This window comes from Vipera ursinii (genome assembly GCF_947247035.1).
Source record: "Vipera ursinii genome assembly, chromosome: 1".
NCBI lineage: Eukaryota > Metazoa > Chordata > Lepidosauria > Squamata > Viperidae > Vipera > Vipera ursinii.
This window is the reverse complement of record NC_139512.1, coordinates 87,635,175-87,653,847: the sequence shown is the minus strand read 5'-3', so window position 1 is coordinate 87,653,847 and position 18,673 is coordinate 87,635,175. Positions and strand designations below refer to the sequence as shown.

The 18,673-nt window shown below is 38.9% G+C and overlaps 1 protein-coding gene across 1 annotated transcript in view; it reads right to left on the bottom strand.

Moving 5' to 3' along the window:
- The window catches only part of SLC6A5 (solute carrier family 6 member 5), a gene marked incomplete at its 5' end in the record, with an annotated part of 86,023 nt that extends 73,396 nt beyond the window's left edge, over positions 1-12,627 (bottom strand). The window contains one exon of the mRNA XM_083357312.1: positions 12,511-12,627. Within this exon, the coding sequence (XP_083213438.1) occupies positions 12,511-12,627 (117 nt within the window). The remainder of the gene's footprint in view (positions 1-12,510) is intronic.
- Between the last annotated feature and the right edge of the window lie 6,046 nt (positions 12,628-18,673).

The following is an 18,673-nucleotide window of genomic DNA, read 5'->3' as shown; positions in this document are numbered from 1 at the left end:
GCCAAAAATGCAGCAGGAGACCCCAACACCGTAGACGAAATTCACTGCCTGCCCAGAGAAATATTTATTTTCATCGAGATTATTTTTTAGTACAGAGATGTCAGGAGAAATATTCCTCCCAACACGCACACGCACAGACGAATCCGCGTGCACACATACACACACACACAGCTGAGTGAAGATTTTCAAAGACTGAAATCCTAAATCCTTTCTTTAACAGAGCAAACTAGTATTGAATTACTCCATTAAAAAGTTAAAGTGATGTTGGGGTTGAATTTGCTAAGTGGTGTTAGGAAGCTTGACATCAGATGACCAGCCTTCCCCAATCTCTCAAATTGAGTTGGGACTAAAAACCTAGAATGCCCAGCCTGCATACCCCGGGGAGTATCTTTAAGTATCTTTAAGCAAGATTTCTTCATGGACTCACAAGTTATATAGATGTGTAAGTAAACCAGACAATAACAGCAAACAAAGCAACTGTACAGATGCTGTAGATCCTAGGAGATCCCTGAAATTGTCCATCCATTAGGAAACTGTGATTAACAGCAGCACAAACTTTGATTATAAATTTCTGTGCGATATACAGTACAACCACTAACAAACGGTTAGCTTAAGAACTAGAACTATAAGCTTGATTGAGCCCAAGTTGACATCAGTGGGACGATTCTGCTGATTTCAATGGGATAAGAAATATGCATTTGTGTCCGTGTGTATTATTAGTGTTCTGTACATTATGTGAATACTGGTGTCTATCTATTTTAAAAATGCACATGTGACATGTTTTAAACAACCAAGCACCTTTCAGATTTACAGATGTTTTTTAGACAAGGAGAGAAATGTGATTGGATAGTTTATGCGGAACTTCCAACAAGCCTATTTACTAGAATGAAGTAGCTCCTTAGATAATTCATGGACTTTATAGTTTGTCACCTCTCTATACGAGATTCAAGGAGGCAGTTTGTTTTATGAGTACTCATTATAACTCCTCAATCACAAAGGCTACTTTATGAAACAATTACAAAAATTGTAGTATAATGAAGCATTTAGACTCACTTTATCCAGTACCCATTTTCACTACCTGGAAATGGGTATATCAAATCTCTTCTCCTAGTCCACATCTTCTCTAAAAACAAACCCACTTTGGAGTAACAGAGTAGGACCTGCTTAGGAGGGACTTAAGATGATGGTGATAACATGAAATAACATTTGTAGCTTTAAAAATGTACAAGTGTATATATTAAACACTATGAAGGTAGGAAAATAACGACACTCTTTTATCTTGTTTTTTTATTGTTAAAATGAATGTCAACTAAGTTAAACTCTATATTCACTTAGTTAGAAATTATTTCATAAGGAAGGGCATAACGTATCCAGATAGGGGAGTGTTGGAATGTGGACTTTTGCAAATGCTCCTAAAAATGCATTCTATTGAGCTTACTCGGTCTGTCTGTCTGTCCGTCCATTCATCCATCCAACTTATATAGCCTCCCATCTCACAGCTGATGACTCTGGATGGCACGTAGCAAAAATAAAACAATATAAAAAATCATTATCATTACAAATATTAAAAACAAACTCTAAAAACTGTAATGTATTAAATATACTCTGAATTAGATTTATATTCATTTATTCATAGAAGTCACTTATGCATAATAATTTTAGCTGGCTTACAAGAACAATCAATAAAACCAGGAAAGTAAACCATTGTGGCTTAACTTTATTTCAAAATAAGAAAATTTCAGAGTTTTGAGCCTGAATGAAATTGTAAGAATGGGGTGGGGAATCCTTCGTAGCTCTGCCTGTCTCTTAGCTCCCTCTCTTTCCCCCAAGGGTAGAGCGATTTCTTTACATACAGGAGCTAAACAAAACGTCACCAATCCAAAAACACAAATTTTGTTGGAAGGATCTTCATGTATAAAAAGCAAAAAAAAATGTGCTGATGTGTCTCATTCTATAAGATACAGGATAGGACCGATTCATAAACTCTATAATGATGAATTTTACACCTGCCCATCTTCTTCAATGGCAAGGAATTTAGTTAGTTGTTCCTTTTTTTTTCTTCAGTCCAGGCACTGGAATCTGTTGTTGTTGTTGCCCTTGTTCTAAAATTCAAATGTAATGACAGCCAAATAAATGATGCATTTTATTTTTTAGAAAAATGGCAAACTAATGACGACATTGGCTTTCGTGAACAATTCTGGTTGTTACAAGCATCTGATGAAGTGGCTCGTGATCCATAATAGCTGGGCTGCTAGCTTTTAAAGTGCGTAAGGCTTTCTGATGGTTTTTGGATTAACCGAAGTTAATTCCAGAGACCCCAATAATCCAAAAGAATATATAAATTAACTACTGAACTAAACTTAAATTGCAAAATGTTTTTCCCCAAGGGCATCCTCTTTTTTTTTTTACACACCCAAGAGAGAGTTTGTATTTGCAAGCCTCTGCACATTTGCTTAGGAAGACGCTCCATTCAGTAGAATGGGACTTATTGCTGACTGATCATTCACAGAACTGCTTGGAGGCTTAATTTAAAAATAAGGCAGAATTTGTTTTCCTAGACAAGGTGACATCAACACGAATATAGTTAGCTCTTTCCGTCACACTGCCCACCTATTTATAGACTGAAAGTCCAAGCCCACCAATATATACGGGCTCCAATTTAAACCCAAGGCGAAGAGTGCTTCCTACATAGAGGTGGGGGGGAAAACATCATTATCAACGTTATCACTGAAATATTGTTTTCTATTGTCATCCAATTGGGGGAACCTGTTCATCTCTTTTAATTTTTGTATTTTGTTTTTTAACATACATTGCCCTGTTCACCGCCCTGAGTCCTTCGGGAGAAGGGCGGGATACAAATAAATTAATAATAATAATAATAATAATAATAATAATAATAATAATAATAATAATAATAATAATAATAATAATAATCTAAGTTAAGAAACAATACATTCTGCAGATTCTTGTAAAAGAAACAACAAAACAAGTCTCTTCTTCCTTTCAATCTCTGAGACGTCCTCGTGGCTACCAGTGTCACATTGATTAAAGTGGTCATTTTCATTTTCCATGATCTCCTTGATTTGGAGGCCCGTTATATAAATATAAAAGCTGGCAAAAGCTTCTTCTTTTTTTTTTTTTAAAAAAAAACCTCTCTCCACAACCTTTCCGGAGATTTATCCCTCCCCCCATTTTAAACCTTTCTTCCTTTTGAGGGCAAAAAGGGCGGGCATCTGTGCTGCGAAGAGGAGCGGAGGGAGGGTGGGTGGGTCTCGAACTCGCGTCATCCCTGCCAGCTCCAGAGCGTAAGCTTCAGAGCTGGAAGGTGGCTTAAAGCTTTTGGCGGATCTGCGCAAAGCTGCGCGTCCCGCAAAAGGGGGAAATGACTTCTCCGGACCTGAGCACTTTTCGCCCAGGTCTAAGACTTTGCTGCGAGGCCTGGCTCGGGAGGCGGCGCGGGGATGAAGCGGCTGGCGCAGCGCTGACTCAGGATCCTGCGGCCGGAACGAGGAGGGCGCGTGAAGTTTGAAAGCGCAAAACTCCCGCGCTGAATCCACCACGCCGGCAGGGAAGCTGGCGCTCCCGCCTGGGGCGCCATATAGGCAGAGGAGCAGTAAGAGAAGCGCGGGGAAAAAGAGGAATTTCGGTCGGCACTCCCGAGCTTCCAGCAAACCTTTCCCCCGCTCGGCCCCACCCGCCCAGTCCTCCTCCTGCACTTTTGCTCCTCGAAGATGGACGTTCAGGAGGCGGGCGCATGCTCTTTGGCGCGCTCTGGAAAGGGACGGGTGGGGGGGGGGAGCGGACTGACTAGCTCTGATTTAGGGTTTAGTAGTCCCATCTGCGAAAGGGTTGTCTCCAGTTTTTGATTGGGGGGGCGGGTGGGCGGTGTGGGGGTGGGTATCGTCAACTGCAAGGCTACAGGGCTGACCTGAGACGGTAGAATAGAAAAGGGACGGCCATTCTCTCCACGTTCTCCCGGTGCTGGATTTGCACCATAGCAGGGCCTATTTTGCTGTTTCAGCAGCGGTGACCTTGCGTGTGCTGTGAAAGACGCCTGATGTCTGCAGTGCTCTTGGCAATAGACAAAAAAAAATAAAATAGGCGCCGCCTGTTGAAAGAGGTGCAAATGCTCTTTAGAGAGAGGTGGGCATGCACACCAGACGGCAGATGCTGAGAGAGATGCCCTGCATTGCATCCAAAAATGTTCCTCTTGGGTGTTATGTTAGAGACGCACAAGTTGGATCACAGACAGCCCTCAGAGCACTTTTGTAAATTGCCATGAGTTAAATGGAGAAAAATATCAAATGGCAATTTATCAATCATCTTGTTTTAAAGATGCTTACTTGGGTTTTTGTTTTGTATCGAATCCCATTTATATATCCCACCCTTCTCCGAAGACTCAGGGCGGCTTACAATCTAAAGCACAAATCAATGTACTTAGCAATAGCCTTCATTCTATGTATATTTTATTTATTGATTTATTTTAATTCCATTTATATCCCGCCCTTCTCCGAAGACTCAGGGCGGCTTACAAGCTTAGCAGTATATGCCTGCTTATTAGGGCTTTCGCGCCCCCCCCCCCCAGTGGCATTATTACAAAGTCAGCTTATTGCCCCCAACAATCTGGGTCCTCGTTTTATCTACCTCGGAAGGATAGAAGACTGAGTCAACCTTGAGCCTGGTGGGACTCGAACCTGCACTAATTGCAGGCAGTTGTTGCTACTTAAGGAGGCATTAGCCCACTGCTCCACCAAGGCTCTATTTTTGTTTTTTGGCCTGATCATGCTCGTTGGTTGAACTGCAACTTGACACAGCCTCTGGTTTTATGGTACAAAGCAAGTTCAGCTCCCCTCAGAGAAAGGGAGGATCTAAAAATAATGTCTAAGGTTTATTGTTATAATTTGTGCTTTTGAGACTTGTCTCCTGGTGCCTGCTGTATGGACAAGTCCTTGTGGTTACCTAGGCAACTTTTCTGTAAATGGTTTGCCCTTACATTTAGATTAGGCCCCGAGCTTTTGCTTCTTGATTTATAGCCTTGACTTTCCCAGAACTTTGGACAAGAGCTTTCGTCTAAATATAGCTTTGCTAAAAATGATGTGGACATGAGCGGAGATGCTTGGAAGGGAAAAATTGGAAAGGTAGAGTATGATACCCCGTCTTCAAAGGACAGAATTAAAGAGAATGACCAGAATTTCATGTGTAGGTGGAGATTTTCATGAAACTTGAACCTCATCTAATAACTATGATCCAATCTACTCCCCCCCATTTCACATATCCTGTTTCCCCCCCCACACACACAGATCCTAAGTCTAACACCAGCTCTAAAAGTTGTAGAAATAGTAGAAATTAACCAAACCGTCTCCTGTTTGTTCTAAGGTTACAAATAAAAATCAAACTCTGTGACAGAATTTGCTTATTCAAGCAAGAGAAAGAGAAGCATGGAGTCAGAGGCATGTAAATGTAATAAAGTATATTATGATTATTAAAAGTATCAAATGATCCATTAGACAAGTTTTGTTTAAGATGGATATTTAAACCAGGTGGAGTCAGCATATTTGAAAATTTGCACCTCATCTATACATTATTCACCAGAGATCTACTAGACATCATTGGTGATTAGATGAGTCAGGTCTTTTTGCTGGAATCCAACCTGCCGTAGGAACTCATTGGTTGAAGGAAACAAGATTGTCTCCAGCCTTACATGGTGTAAATCTTGCATTGTTTCTTTCTGAGACTTTTGATAATGGATTTTAATACTGTTTGGGCTTTGCTTTAAGAGATACTTATTTTGCTTTTAAACATTTTTTTCCTTTTGTTATCACTATGCATGTGTTAAATTTTCAGAGCCGTGCATCCTTTTTTATGCCCTGCTTGGTGACCTGGAATGTTTCAATATTATTAGCAAAGTCATATTGTGAGTTCCCCCCCCCCTCTTTGGGTGGTCTTAAATGGGCTTAAAAAGCCATACTGATAACTCCTCTACCCCACTATGGGAATTTGGCCCCTTGGGGAATTTTAAGTAGTCAGTATTACCTCTCTTTCCAGTCACTTGATTGAAGTCTAGAAGTCAGTTTTATCTTCTTTAAAGGCTGCAAATGGGATAATGGGTATGCATTTTAGATTTCCCACCTTTAAATGATTCATTGTTCAGAATAAAGGATGTATAAATGCTTTAAAATATAATAAATTGGTCAGATGGGAATAAGGGCGGAGTGGATCTCTGAAATATTTCTGGTGCTCTCTCTCTCTCTTTCTCTCTCTCTCTCTCTCTGTGTGTGTGTGTGTGTGTGTGCACTTCTTCCAGGGTTCTGTTATTTTTAAACATCTTGAGATGTACCAAAGGTCTCTAGCTATTTGGTGAGTGTAAAATATAGAAATAAATAAAATCAAGTTTCGGAAGGCAACCACTCCATCAGGCTATGTGTCACATGTATAGCACAAAGAAATAAGAGAGAGCTAAAGTTGCCCCAAATGTGATCAGGAGGCTATCCAGGCTGTTCCTTCAATTCACAATGTAAAAAACACTGTCAAAGCTCAACAGAGCTTATCCTACGCAGAACCCTGACCTGGCGCTGGCTTCAGTTATATGAATCGTGTGCACTGTAATCATTTATACTCACCCTCTTCATGAGTGAGCATGAGAGATAAATGTATATTTGTTATTCCCTCCTTCTGACCTCTTTCTATTCTTTTTCCTTTCTCTCTCTCCCACTCTCTTTCTCAAACCCTCCTCTCCATCACGCCCCCCCCCAAGCAGTGCCTGTACACTCTTTAAAAAAGGAAACAGGTCCCTCTGGAGTGATTCCCTACTCTCTGGCCTCCTGTTTGCAGTGGATAATCATTTTCCCTACGCTGAAGCAGAACTGATTGTAAATTTGCATCTATCACTGCAGCAGCCATTGAGACTGAATTTAACAAGTCACTACAGCCTTAATTACTTTGTCAAAGATGAAAAATAGTAATTGATCTTGTCCTGGATCAGTTCACATCTCCCTCTCCCATCCGTCCCCTCAGTACCCTGCCTCACTCCAGGCCTTCACAGATAAGCAAATAAATAAATAAATTTGGAATAAAATAAATAAATACCTATCAGGGAAACCTGGGGAAAGGGTAATAAAAAAGCATTACAAGCAATTGTAGGCTACTCAGGAGGGTGAGGAGATAGGATCACTAACAGTGAGATACTAGAATAAGAAGCATAATCCATGATTATAGATACATAGTCTTCCAGTTAGCATTTGTCCTGAGTTATTGTTCTGACATTGTCTAGGTGGCACATCTGCTCTATAATTTTTTTGGCACAAATGTGTTGTCTTTGATAATCTGAAATGAGTTTGCAAACAGGTTTTTCTACTTAGAAGGTATTAGGTTGAGAATGATTATACCATAGTGCAAAATACCTGTCACAAGGAACAGAAAGAAGTATAGTTCTTAGAACACGAGGATTGACATGATTTTGAAGAGATGTGACTTGGTATATAATATAAAATTTGTGGTTGCTGTTTAACTTACACCTGAAAGGTCCAATATAATTTCATGTGGCTAATGAGCCAACCACTGCCCTTTGCATCAACCTGATTAGTTGCAGGATATTTTATTCCACTCCAAAGTCTTATGTATGTAACTGGCTGTACTAAGCTGCTGAAGCTGACTTATAGAATGCCTTTCAAAAAATGTGGGTGGAAATCAACCATCACCTAGGCCACATATAGGCCTCTTAATTGCAGTGAAAGGCAAGCAATGGTCCTTGCAATGGTACCAACAGATTGCTAAAGCTTAGTAGCTACAGTACTAACAGGACCATTAAAGAATGATTCTTTATAGCCTGTCTCTTTAGAATGATTGCAAATTAGGTTCCTTAGATCAGTCTTTCCGAACTGCACTTCCACGTGTGCTGGAACTACAGTCCCCTGTAGACTGGAGACTGTGATGTTTAGAAATTATGAGAAATGTAGTTCCAACCTATCTGGAGGATACGAGGTTGATGGAAGCCATTTCTCAGATTTGCCCAGTCAGCGCTTTCATTCTTTGGGAACTTTTAAAGGGGAGACAGTGAAGATGGCCATGCCTGAAAAGAGCTTTGCTTGCTGGTACTTTACTCTGAGTATGCCAATCCCTCTTCCCAATTCACCTGTGATAGAACAAACCACAACTGTGAAATTCTTCTGGTCTTGTCTTTTGGTTGCTGACACTTGTAGTGCAAACAATGAACCTGTCCTGCCTCTTCCTTGGGGCAGGTGTTCTTGCAACAGGTAGCACTTACAGAAAAATTGGGATGCTAAGAAGAAGCTTCTCACTACTGAACTGTCAGTAGTGCAAGGCTTTCTTTTAGCCAAGATGAGCATTGAAAGAAAGATCTGTCACAGCATGAATTAGTCATAGGATGTTTGGTGTGTACTCAGGAATCCCTAATGTCTATGATTACCCTAATGCAGGGGTCTTCAAACTTGGCCCTTTTATGACTTGTGGACTTCAACTCCCAGAATTCCTCAGCCAGCGTCCCCATAAAAGGCCAAGTTTGAAGACCCCTGCCCTAGTGAATAGATGATCTTCTGTAAGATGAACATCAACAATCTTAAGAAAATGTTAACATCACATTCTATAAGGAGTCGCCAAAATTCAAGATGATAGCCATGATTACCCAATGGAAATCTTGCCCTTTTTTACTTGCATTATACATAAAGAGGCAGAGCTTAGATCATGTGGGCACAGCCACCATCTTGCTTTTTTTTTAACCCCACCACCTCTGTGATAGTGCCATTCTGCCTTTTCTTGGCTGCTAGGTGCTTCTCATGTAGAAACACTCCCACTGTTACAAAGGGGGGAAAATGCATCATTATTTCAAGTCACCATTATTCTTAATATTACCCAACTGATTAAATTAACTCTTTTAATGAACAGAAGTCTGATATCCAAACTATGGAAAACATTCCTAACCCGTTACATTAAAGACTATGTGTGTAGTACAAAGTATAAACCATTTAGTTAGTGCTAAATAAATAAGTAAATAAGTGAAAAATGTTGCATTAGTTCCATTTCAAAGGGAAAATGTACCATATAGTTCATTGTTTGGCAAGGTTTTTTTTCATTACCCCAGGTAGGGCTTCTTCTGTAACTGTAAATAATTTATTGGTTAATAAAAAAAAGTTTCTGTGAAAGGGAAATAATTACCTAGATTGAGCTCTCTGAGAAAAATAACCTCTCATTCCCATGGAAATTATCCTAGATAATTAAGAGGCTGGTAAATCTTTAAAGCATTAATTGCTTGCAGAATTAACTCTTCCAAGGAATGGGCTTACTGGGCAGAACGTGAAGCTATTCTTGTGGCCTTGTTATCATTCATTTTAATCTATATAAGCAGCAGTTTAAATCTGATATCAGGACTGTGGAGAATCTAGACTGAGAGCAGAGGAAAAACTAGAAGGATTTGACTTCTGTAAGAGAAATAACCATAGACATTGGGAGTTCCAGGGGATCAGGTGGGGAAAAGGAGAAGCATCTGGAATAAATTTCTGCATCATTGGTCAGGCAGTCGTGTTGTTAACAGCTATTGTTTCCCAGTCAAGTAACCTTTCATCCCATCAAGCATTTCTCTTGGTCACTATACCGTATCACTGTAATGTTCTCTACTTATACATCATGATTACCAGCATATCACAATGAATCTGAATAAAGGAAGATTGAGACTCTTCTCTTTCCTCAGGCAGCAGAAGCTGTACCACAGAAGCTAAACAAGGATTTCAAGGAGAAGTCTCAAAGCTGACCGTAGTTAAAAATAATAATGATTCAAACGATGCACTGGTGCATTTACTGGCATTAACTAAAATCAATTGTGAATGTCTTGGTAATCATTAGAATACTTTGGGCTGCCAGATTTGCCTATTGCTAAATCCAATTTTAATCTAAATTTGAGTAATATAAAAGAAGAAGAGACACAAAACACAATGAATTAAAAAAAAGAAAGTATTATAGCCTAAAAAAATAACATAGCAGAGATATGGACCAAAGGCAAGGAAGACAGAGAATGATAATAGATAAGGTGTGTTCCAAAAGCTGTAAGTCAAGAATATGTTTGTGTAGGTCTCTCTGTATGTGCATGTGTAATACAACATTACATCCAGCACTACAAAAATTGTTACCATCCAAAAAAAAACAAAACCCAAACCCCAACAGCCCTTCCTTGGTAATTAGAACAAGATAACATTTAGAGCTTTCCAAACGGAAACAACTTAAAAATATGTGCGCATCACCATTTCAATGCGACGTTAGCGTTCCTCTATAGCAGTTTCCCAACCTTGGGAACTTTAAAAATTGTGGACTTCAGGTCCCATAAATTCGCCAGCCAGCATGGCTATCTGGGGAATTCTGGGAATTGAAGCCCACATATTTTAAAGCTCCCAAGCATTGGAAACTCTGCCTCATAGAAATTCAGAAGGTTAGCTTGATCGGATTCAACTCACTCTCAGAATTTTTAAACCTTTCAGTTAGGCCAGTTGGTAAAGAAAAAAGCTTGCGTTGTCTAGGAAAAATATCAGGCACCTGTCCTGACTTTCTGTCTTTAGAGCCCAGCAAGAAGCAGTCAGTTCACACTTGTCATCTGTGCTTAGAACTTGTCCTGGCTCCTTGGTGTCCTTGCCTCCTTGAGAAAATTAAATCTGGAGCAAGGTACTATGCAGGAAAACTTCCCTGCTCGTGATGCTGAGCATGGAACCCCACATTCCAGCTTCCGTGTTTCCTATCACTTATTAATATTCCACAGAGCAGCCTTGCCCACAGAAACACCGCGAATGACCACATTTCAAAGTAACAATATGTTCTGCCAGTCCTCCTGAGAAAAAGGTTTCACATGGATCACTTTGAAGAATGTTTTATCTTGCAGTTAAGTGAGAGCTGACCTATTTTACAATGACAAGTTTCATTCCCCAAGAGGTGGTGCATGAAAGAAAGAAATATTTAAGCACATTTAATGCTTAAATTCGGTAGAGGGGGAAAAAGAATGTTGATCTGTATAGAATAGCTAATGGCTTGTAAGATTTAATTTTGAGAAAGGACATACTGTCACATTTGTTTTTGGTTTCCTCCATTATAAAAGTCAAGTCTTAGACCCAGACTTGGTTGTTATTCTCATGCTAGTACAATGATCCCTGTGTCCTCTCAGTGAATTTCACTCATTTCAATAGCACAATCCTTTCTTGTCTAGTGGCTTATGCACACGTTGGACAAACTCTCATAACCTCTTCAACCCACATAGTTGTTACAGTAGATGATTGTAAGAGTCAAAGCTATTCTGAAGATATTAATCTGAAGAAGGCTGCTCTAGCAACTTCTCAAAAATTGACCATATTTGAAGTATAATTTAGAAACCTATAATGAATTATGTTTGAGACCAGTGAATTGGGAATAGTAGGGTCATTGTGTCAATTGCAGTTCATACAGAAAAAAGATAGATAGATAGATAGATAGATAGATAGATAGATAGATAGATAGATAGATAGATAGAATGAATCCCTCAGTCTTGGGTCTTGGCCTAGAAGGATTTTCCATAGTATCTTAGCTACTCCAAGCACTACACTCTTTTGGACAGTGAGTTCTGATGTTCTTAGGATTTGTGGGAACCACTCTTCCAGCTTAGGAGTTACAGCCCTTGGCCCCACTTTGGCTTTTATTTTCTACATTCTCTCTAGTTCCTCCTTCAGGGTCTGATATTTCTCTTAACTTCTCACACCTCTTCTTCCTGATGTTATTGTCACTACATCTGTCCCACCTCTGCTTTCTGGTCCTTGCCTATGACCATGAAATCTGGTTGATTGACCAGTACTTGCCTACATGTCTGGATCTGGAAGTCCCACAGATCCTAGCCCTATTATTCTCCACAACCTTCTGTGAATTCTGCCATTTGGACCTGGGAGAGTCTAACACTACATTGTACAGATGTTCTGGTATACAATGCCAGTTACCTGGTTATGCCATTCAGTGTATTGCTGTTCCTGCCTGCATTTTACACCCTGCCACTAAGGTTTGGTCTGTCTCTGAGGCTTCTCTCACAGTCTACACCATGGATCCTGTCTAGTGTGGTAGATCCTACTTCTACAGATCTGGTGTTTGGTGCTTGTTCCTGTGCTTCTATGATCAGTCCCTCAGTGCTGTCTTTTAGTCTAGCCCTTTCTAGCAACTGGTGATTTCCCAATGTCAGCCACTTTAGCTATCTGTCGATGGTAAAATCCATGCAGGGTCTTGTCTTGCCATGGCAATTTCTCTGCTTGATCTTACTCCAGTGTCTGCTGCTATCTTAGGCATTCTCTCAGCAGCTCATCTTTGGGTGCCATCTTACTGATATACACCTGGATGTTCTGGGTTTCATTCAGGTCAGTGACTTTGATGTTCACTAGATCCTGCCTACTCTCTTTCTGGCTAGTGTACAGTGTCTGGGTATTGGACTTAAGGGAGAAACCTGCATTGGACTTAAGGGAGAAACCTCCCCTACATTGTGAAGAGCTTGCAGATCTTTACATTGGCAGCCTTCTTATCCTCCTTTGGCCAGCTGACTACACTGGAAGTATCTGATAGAGTTGAGAGCGTGGTGTTGATGGTGTGGAACTTGTTCTTGTCTTTGAGCTGGTTCTTCATGTCTTATTCTGGATGTTTTGGATGTTGCTTCTCTTCCTTGTCTCCTCATCATGGTTCTCAGGTGACTGTGAGATACCAAGGAACTTGAAGGCTGGTCTGTATGTGGCCCGCTGTTAGTTCCACCCTTCAGTCCTAACTACCTTCCCTCTCTTTACTACTATCTGGCCAACGTCTCCAGTTCAAATGACCTCCCAATGTCTTCACTTAGATCTGTGTCAGATGAGTCAGGAAGTTAATGTCTTGTTCACTCCTAGCATACAACTTGATATCATCCACATAGAAGAGATGGCTGATACTAGCTCCACTCCTAAACTTGTATCTGTTTCTGTAGAAGTTGTGAGAGCAGCTTCCTCCTTGCTACATTGAAGCATTGGATAACCAGATGTTTTGTAGTTAGTGTGAATGTCCATCTTCTGTCCATTCGTGGTTCCCTCATATATTCTCGTTAGATGTATTGTTGTGGCAGCATTCCATCAATCACAGGTTCTCTTGACTTGTCCATGTATAGTTTGTTCCAGTAGCCCTTTATCGTGAGATTGTCCTAGTTCCCCAGTAGCTGTTGCATATCCTGTTAGACCGTGTATCATCCAAGCCAGCATGACTCTCCTAGTTCATGTCACTCTTATATCCAAGATAGACAGGTGAAATGTTAGGGGGTCTTTGCCCAAGGACCCATATTGATAAGATAGGAATTCAAATCCCAGTCTCCCAAATTGAAGGGTGGTACTCTAACCACTATGCTATTCAGCCACTACCCTATATATACATTATAAGTTTCCTTATAATGCAGTCCCATATAACAGATGATCTGCATTGTGTTTACTATTGGACATTCTGTGAAAGTTGCTGGGAATTGTAGTTCCGTAACATATTGAAGAATCATAGGTTCTGCATTTTTGCCAAATATGCCTCCTTAAAAGTTCCCATAAGTTTAAAACAAAAAAAACTACAAAGATGAATTATAATAAAGCTGAACATTTTTCTTTCATTACAGCTGCAATCCATAGCCTGGACTAACTTTGAGTTAGTCTTTTCCAATCTGAAATCTTCCAGATATGTGAACTTCAATCCTACAACCAGTAGGCCTAACTTAATTTGGAGCCAAAGTTAATTTTATGTTTTTAGAATATATTATTCCTTTAAAGCCTTAGGGGATTAGACTAGAACTCCAAATACAGAAATGTTTTTGACATTATGTCTGGGTTTGAAACAGATAAATGTCAGGGGAAAAGAACCTGAAGCTTTTTAAAGCTATTTAAAATATACATGGTACATCTATCTATGAATTGTAGAATGTAAATCCAATTAAAACGTTAATATCATGTAGTGACCCCATCACAATGGAAAAATCAAGAGTTATGAATGCCTTAAAGCTATTTTTTTCCATTCTTCTTTTTTACATCATGTCTTGTTTGGTTGCTTTTTTTTTTCTTTTAGAAGAGCTGAAACATTTATTAACATGGAAATACAGAGCTTTGAAAGAGTTTCTGAGTCATGGAGTTCCACCATATGCCCTCTCTCAATCCAATTTTCTAGCTGAGTGGACAGTGGGTCAAGGCTGTCCAGTAATGAGAAAAAGGGTAATTCTATTAGAGAATCTCTCTTAGCTGGCTTGTTTATTATCAAGTCTTAGAACTAATCAAGACGTTTAATAGAACCCAATTGTATGTAGTTGGAACTGTCTCTTACTAAAGTTACTTAAATATTTATGAGACAGTCTCAAACATGATCTGTTCCATATAGAAATATCCTGTACAATAATATTCTTGTGTTTCCACCCATTAAAAAAACACAACTCTGCTATAAACTGCAATGAAAAGGAAGGCAAGAAGCCAAGTTAAATAAATATGTGCCATTGCATCTGGGATAAGGTGACTTCTTGTTCCCAGTCCATTTTGGGATAGCAGTAAGAAACAGGCACTCTCTATAGAGCAACCAGCCAGCAACCAGCAGGTATCAGCTTCTCATACTGTTAATCTAGTGTAATCTCTCTTAACCAGGTGCGTTGGGACCATACTTCCCAAAATTCCCCAGTTGGGATGGCTGTTGGAAATGTTGACTTGGGGTTTTGGAAACTCTTCTTTCAACATATCCGGACAGCACTAGATTCACCAAAGTTGCCTTTGGTTGTTCATTAATCCTTCCCCTTTCTCTTGTCTGTTTGCCATCTTGAAAGGGCAAATTATGTCATATGGACCAATTCAAACATTTTCACATTTGATAATCTATCCTGTTAGTCAATAAAAATGAAGTATCTTGCAAATAAGATACATATAAATAGCCACACGGTAGAATACAATTACTCAAATGCCTCCTGAAGTTTGAATAATGTTGGTTCAGTCAAATAATAGAGGGAAAGCCAAGTTGGCATTTATTAGGCAGTTCTCTGAGTATACCAATGTTATTGCTTTCTCTAGAGTTTTCTTCCACATTTCTATGGGAGTCTGAGTCGTACCCAAGTGGAAAATCAAATTAACTTGTTGACTAACTTTTATTTCTCTATAATTGTATTGGTCCCCATTAAGTAAAGCATATATTACTTTGGTTATCCATTGGCCATTGTAATGTTCTAAGCAATGCTATGATTATTTCATGGTATTAGCTCTTAGTTGCTATAATGGAGATGTGATTCCACTACTACTGGAAAATAAGAAATGTCTTGAAGAGGGAGAAATATTTAGCTGAAAACCAAGTAAGTTTTCACAATATAGCTTTCACTTGGCAAAATCCGCTAATTATTCTTGCAGTAGTGTGGCCCTGTATTTGTATGTGTTTTTTTTTCCAGATTATAGCACATATTATCTTCAACGAAAATCCACATTTAAAAATAAACATATGATCACAGTTCTGGATCAAGAAAGTAGCTATTGTTGCACTATTTCTAATGTGATGCAGGTTTGTATGTATTGTTTGGCTGAACATAATACACTTTGCTTGGTCTTAATGTCTTGTGTTTTTTTGGTTTGGTCTTAATGTCTTGTTTATTTGGTTTGGTCTTAATGTCTTGTTTATTTGGTTTGCTCTTAATGTCTTGTGTTGTTGGTTGTAAATTTCAATACATGGCTTCACACAATGCAATGCTAGCTCATATAAACTTACTGTGTGTGGGTTTTGTAAACACTGCTTCCTAGATCTTCAGTGAAAAAGCAAGAAAAATGCTTGAGCTCTATTTAAAATCATAAGAGTTGGAAAGGGCTGTTTTAGTCATTAAACCCAACTATCTGCTTTAAAGTCTCTTCCCAAACCTACACAATGAAGGGGAACTTGCAATATCTCCTGATGGATTTCGCAGTTGAACTGCTATTAATATTAGGTGTTTCAAATTAAAAAAAAATAATTTGCCTTCCTGAAATTTAAAGCCGTCCTTCCATACACACTGGGGTGATACGGAACATCCCAATGTTCTTTTGGCTATCTTCTGTGTAATAGAAGAGTCAGTTTTGTGTACATGTTGAAGGCACCAAGCTAGAAATCAGATAGCCCTGAGTTCTGTGCCTTCGGCATGAAAGTCAGCTCGGTGAACTTGGGCCAGTCACTCTGTCTCAGCCCAACTACTCAGCCCAATGTAGTCCTTGTGAAGAAAATAGAAGGAAGAGATATTTAAGTATGTTCATCGCATTAAGATATTTATAAAAATGATAAAGGCAAGATATCAAAATACATAGTAATAAATAATCTTTCTGGTATTTGAAAAAAACTCACTCTCATCTACTTGTTAACTTCTTACATGCCACATTTTCATGACGTATGGTGATATTGTAAGGTTTCAATGTTTATTTTAAATAATAACAATTTGATTTGGTAGGACTTGCTCTATGAAGAACATTGAACTATTTGTCACTCAGAATGAATTCTTAAACATAACCTGTAAAATTATTCGACATTGCCTCAGATAGCTTTATCTCTCTTATAACAAGCTCTCTGTCCTTCCTTAGAGAGTATAACTAAAATAATAATTCAATGTAAAATACTGTACACCAAGAGTAGTTACATTAGCTAATTACAACTCCTCAGCTTTAATAGCCCATGTAGTTTTGCCCCATTAACAAACTATTTAGTGATATAACGGTTTAGATTTTTAAATATTAATTTCATTTATAAGGATATATTAAACAATTATTTATTGGAAAAGAACAGGAAAAATGTGGGCACAAGGATATTAGAAAGCAAATTTTGACAGTGTATTAGAGATTTTAAGGGTGCCTCTTGACAAACCAACTCTGGGATATAGGAAATACTCTTTATGCATTTGTTGTGAAAAATGAAATTATATAGGCAGTCTAAAATAAAATGCAGGTACCTAATTCTCAGTTACGGTCAAGAAATTTGTACATAAAGTAAAACCTTTCCCAGGTTTTTTTTTAAAAGAGAATTTTGGATTTGAATTAAATAAATCACATTTACCTTCCTTTCATTTCAGCAAGTTACAAAAATGACTATAACAATAGTTCTTGTATAGTAGTACACTGCCCTAAAACTGCTCCATATTAGATTGCATTTCTAGATTGCATTGGAGGGGTAACAATTGGTACCTATTCAGTGGCAGTAGCCACTTAATTCATTTTGGATGATTATGATTTGGGGAAAACTGAAAAAAGACTACATCAGTCTTTAATATTTGCAGCATCCATTCTTATCAAGGCATATAAAATGGTTCAAAATAAAGTATTAATGCAATTACTAGAGCAAAACTGAGAAAATTTATCTCTTTGGATCAATGGATATCAAGTGTGACTGAAAATGAATGCAACCAGTTTGAAAAATGTTTAATTGAAGCATGTTTTATTAACATGTGTCTTTAGAATTGTAGTAGCAAAAATGATTTGTAATACATTTTGTTGATTCAACTTGTAAGTCTGCCTAATTGTTATGTGACAAGCTCTATGATTAAAAATACCTGCATGGAAGGAAATACCACATATGAATATTTAAATTTCTGTCTCTTTCCTTTAGATTGAAAATTTATCTCTGTATACTTCCAAATAATGCATTGGTTGTTCTTTGGACAACAAATGTCCAAAGGCATTTTTTTCCAATGTTTTCATGACTTTTATTTTTAAAAAAACAACTAAAGAAAAAAGGGATTTTGATTAATAGCTCATTGATAATCATACTTGCCAACTTCCGACCAATTAATGACAAAAGTGCCGAAATGATTTGTACATTTGCCACAGTGATTTTTTTAAAAACAGTTTCGATTCTTGAGGGCTTATAAAAGAAAATCCGAACAACTATATCTAGTTATCTTACCTGTGTTCTCCAGATACTGTACATCAGTGGTTGAAGGGAGATCTCACGTGATGAGTTTGTGATAAATCAGGCAAAATCATGTCATGCAGGATAGTCTGTTACATGTGGGCACACGTGGGTGTATGTATGTCTTCGAATCACTCGTTGGGCTCTTGGTGACTATCTGGACACCTCCCTGCAGTTTTCTTGGTAAGGTTTCAGAAGTGTTTTTTCATTGCCCTCTTCTTCCTAGGACTGGGACTGGCCCGAGGTCACCCAGCTCAGCTTTATGCCTAGGATGTTAAGGTCTCTTGGATTCTAGCTTAGTGACTTCAACTACTACACTGAGCAGACTGTACAATCTGTTAACAGTAGCTAACAAATCCAGTGGTCGGATTCAAATATGTGAACAACCGGTTCTCTGTGTGGATGCTGCTTAAGGACGTCCATTCTGGGCCTGGGCAACAAAAAATTAGCTACCGGTTCTGCCGAACTGGTATGAACTGGATGAATCCCATCACTGAACAAACCCCTTTCGGCCATTTTATTAAGTAAACACAGAGCAATGGAAAAGTTCAGCCAGCCTTTTCATCCTGAAAGTAAACATGGATATGGAGATATATATATAAAGGTAAAGGTTCCCCCGCACATGCGTGCTAGTCGTTTCCAACTCTAGGGGCCGGTGCTCATCTCCGTTTCAAAGCCGAAGAGCCAGCGTTTGTCCAAGGACGTCTCCGTGGTCATGTGGCCGGCATGACTAGACGCCAAAGGCGCACGGAATGCTGTTACCTTCCCACCGTAGTGGTCCCTATTTTTC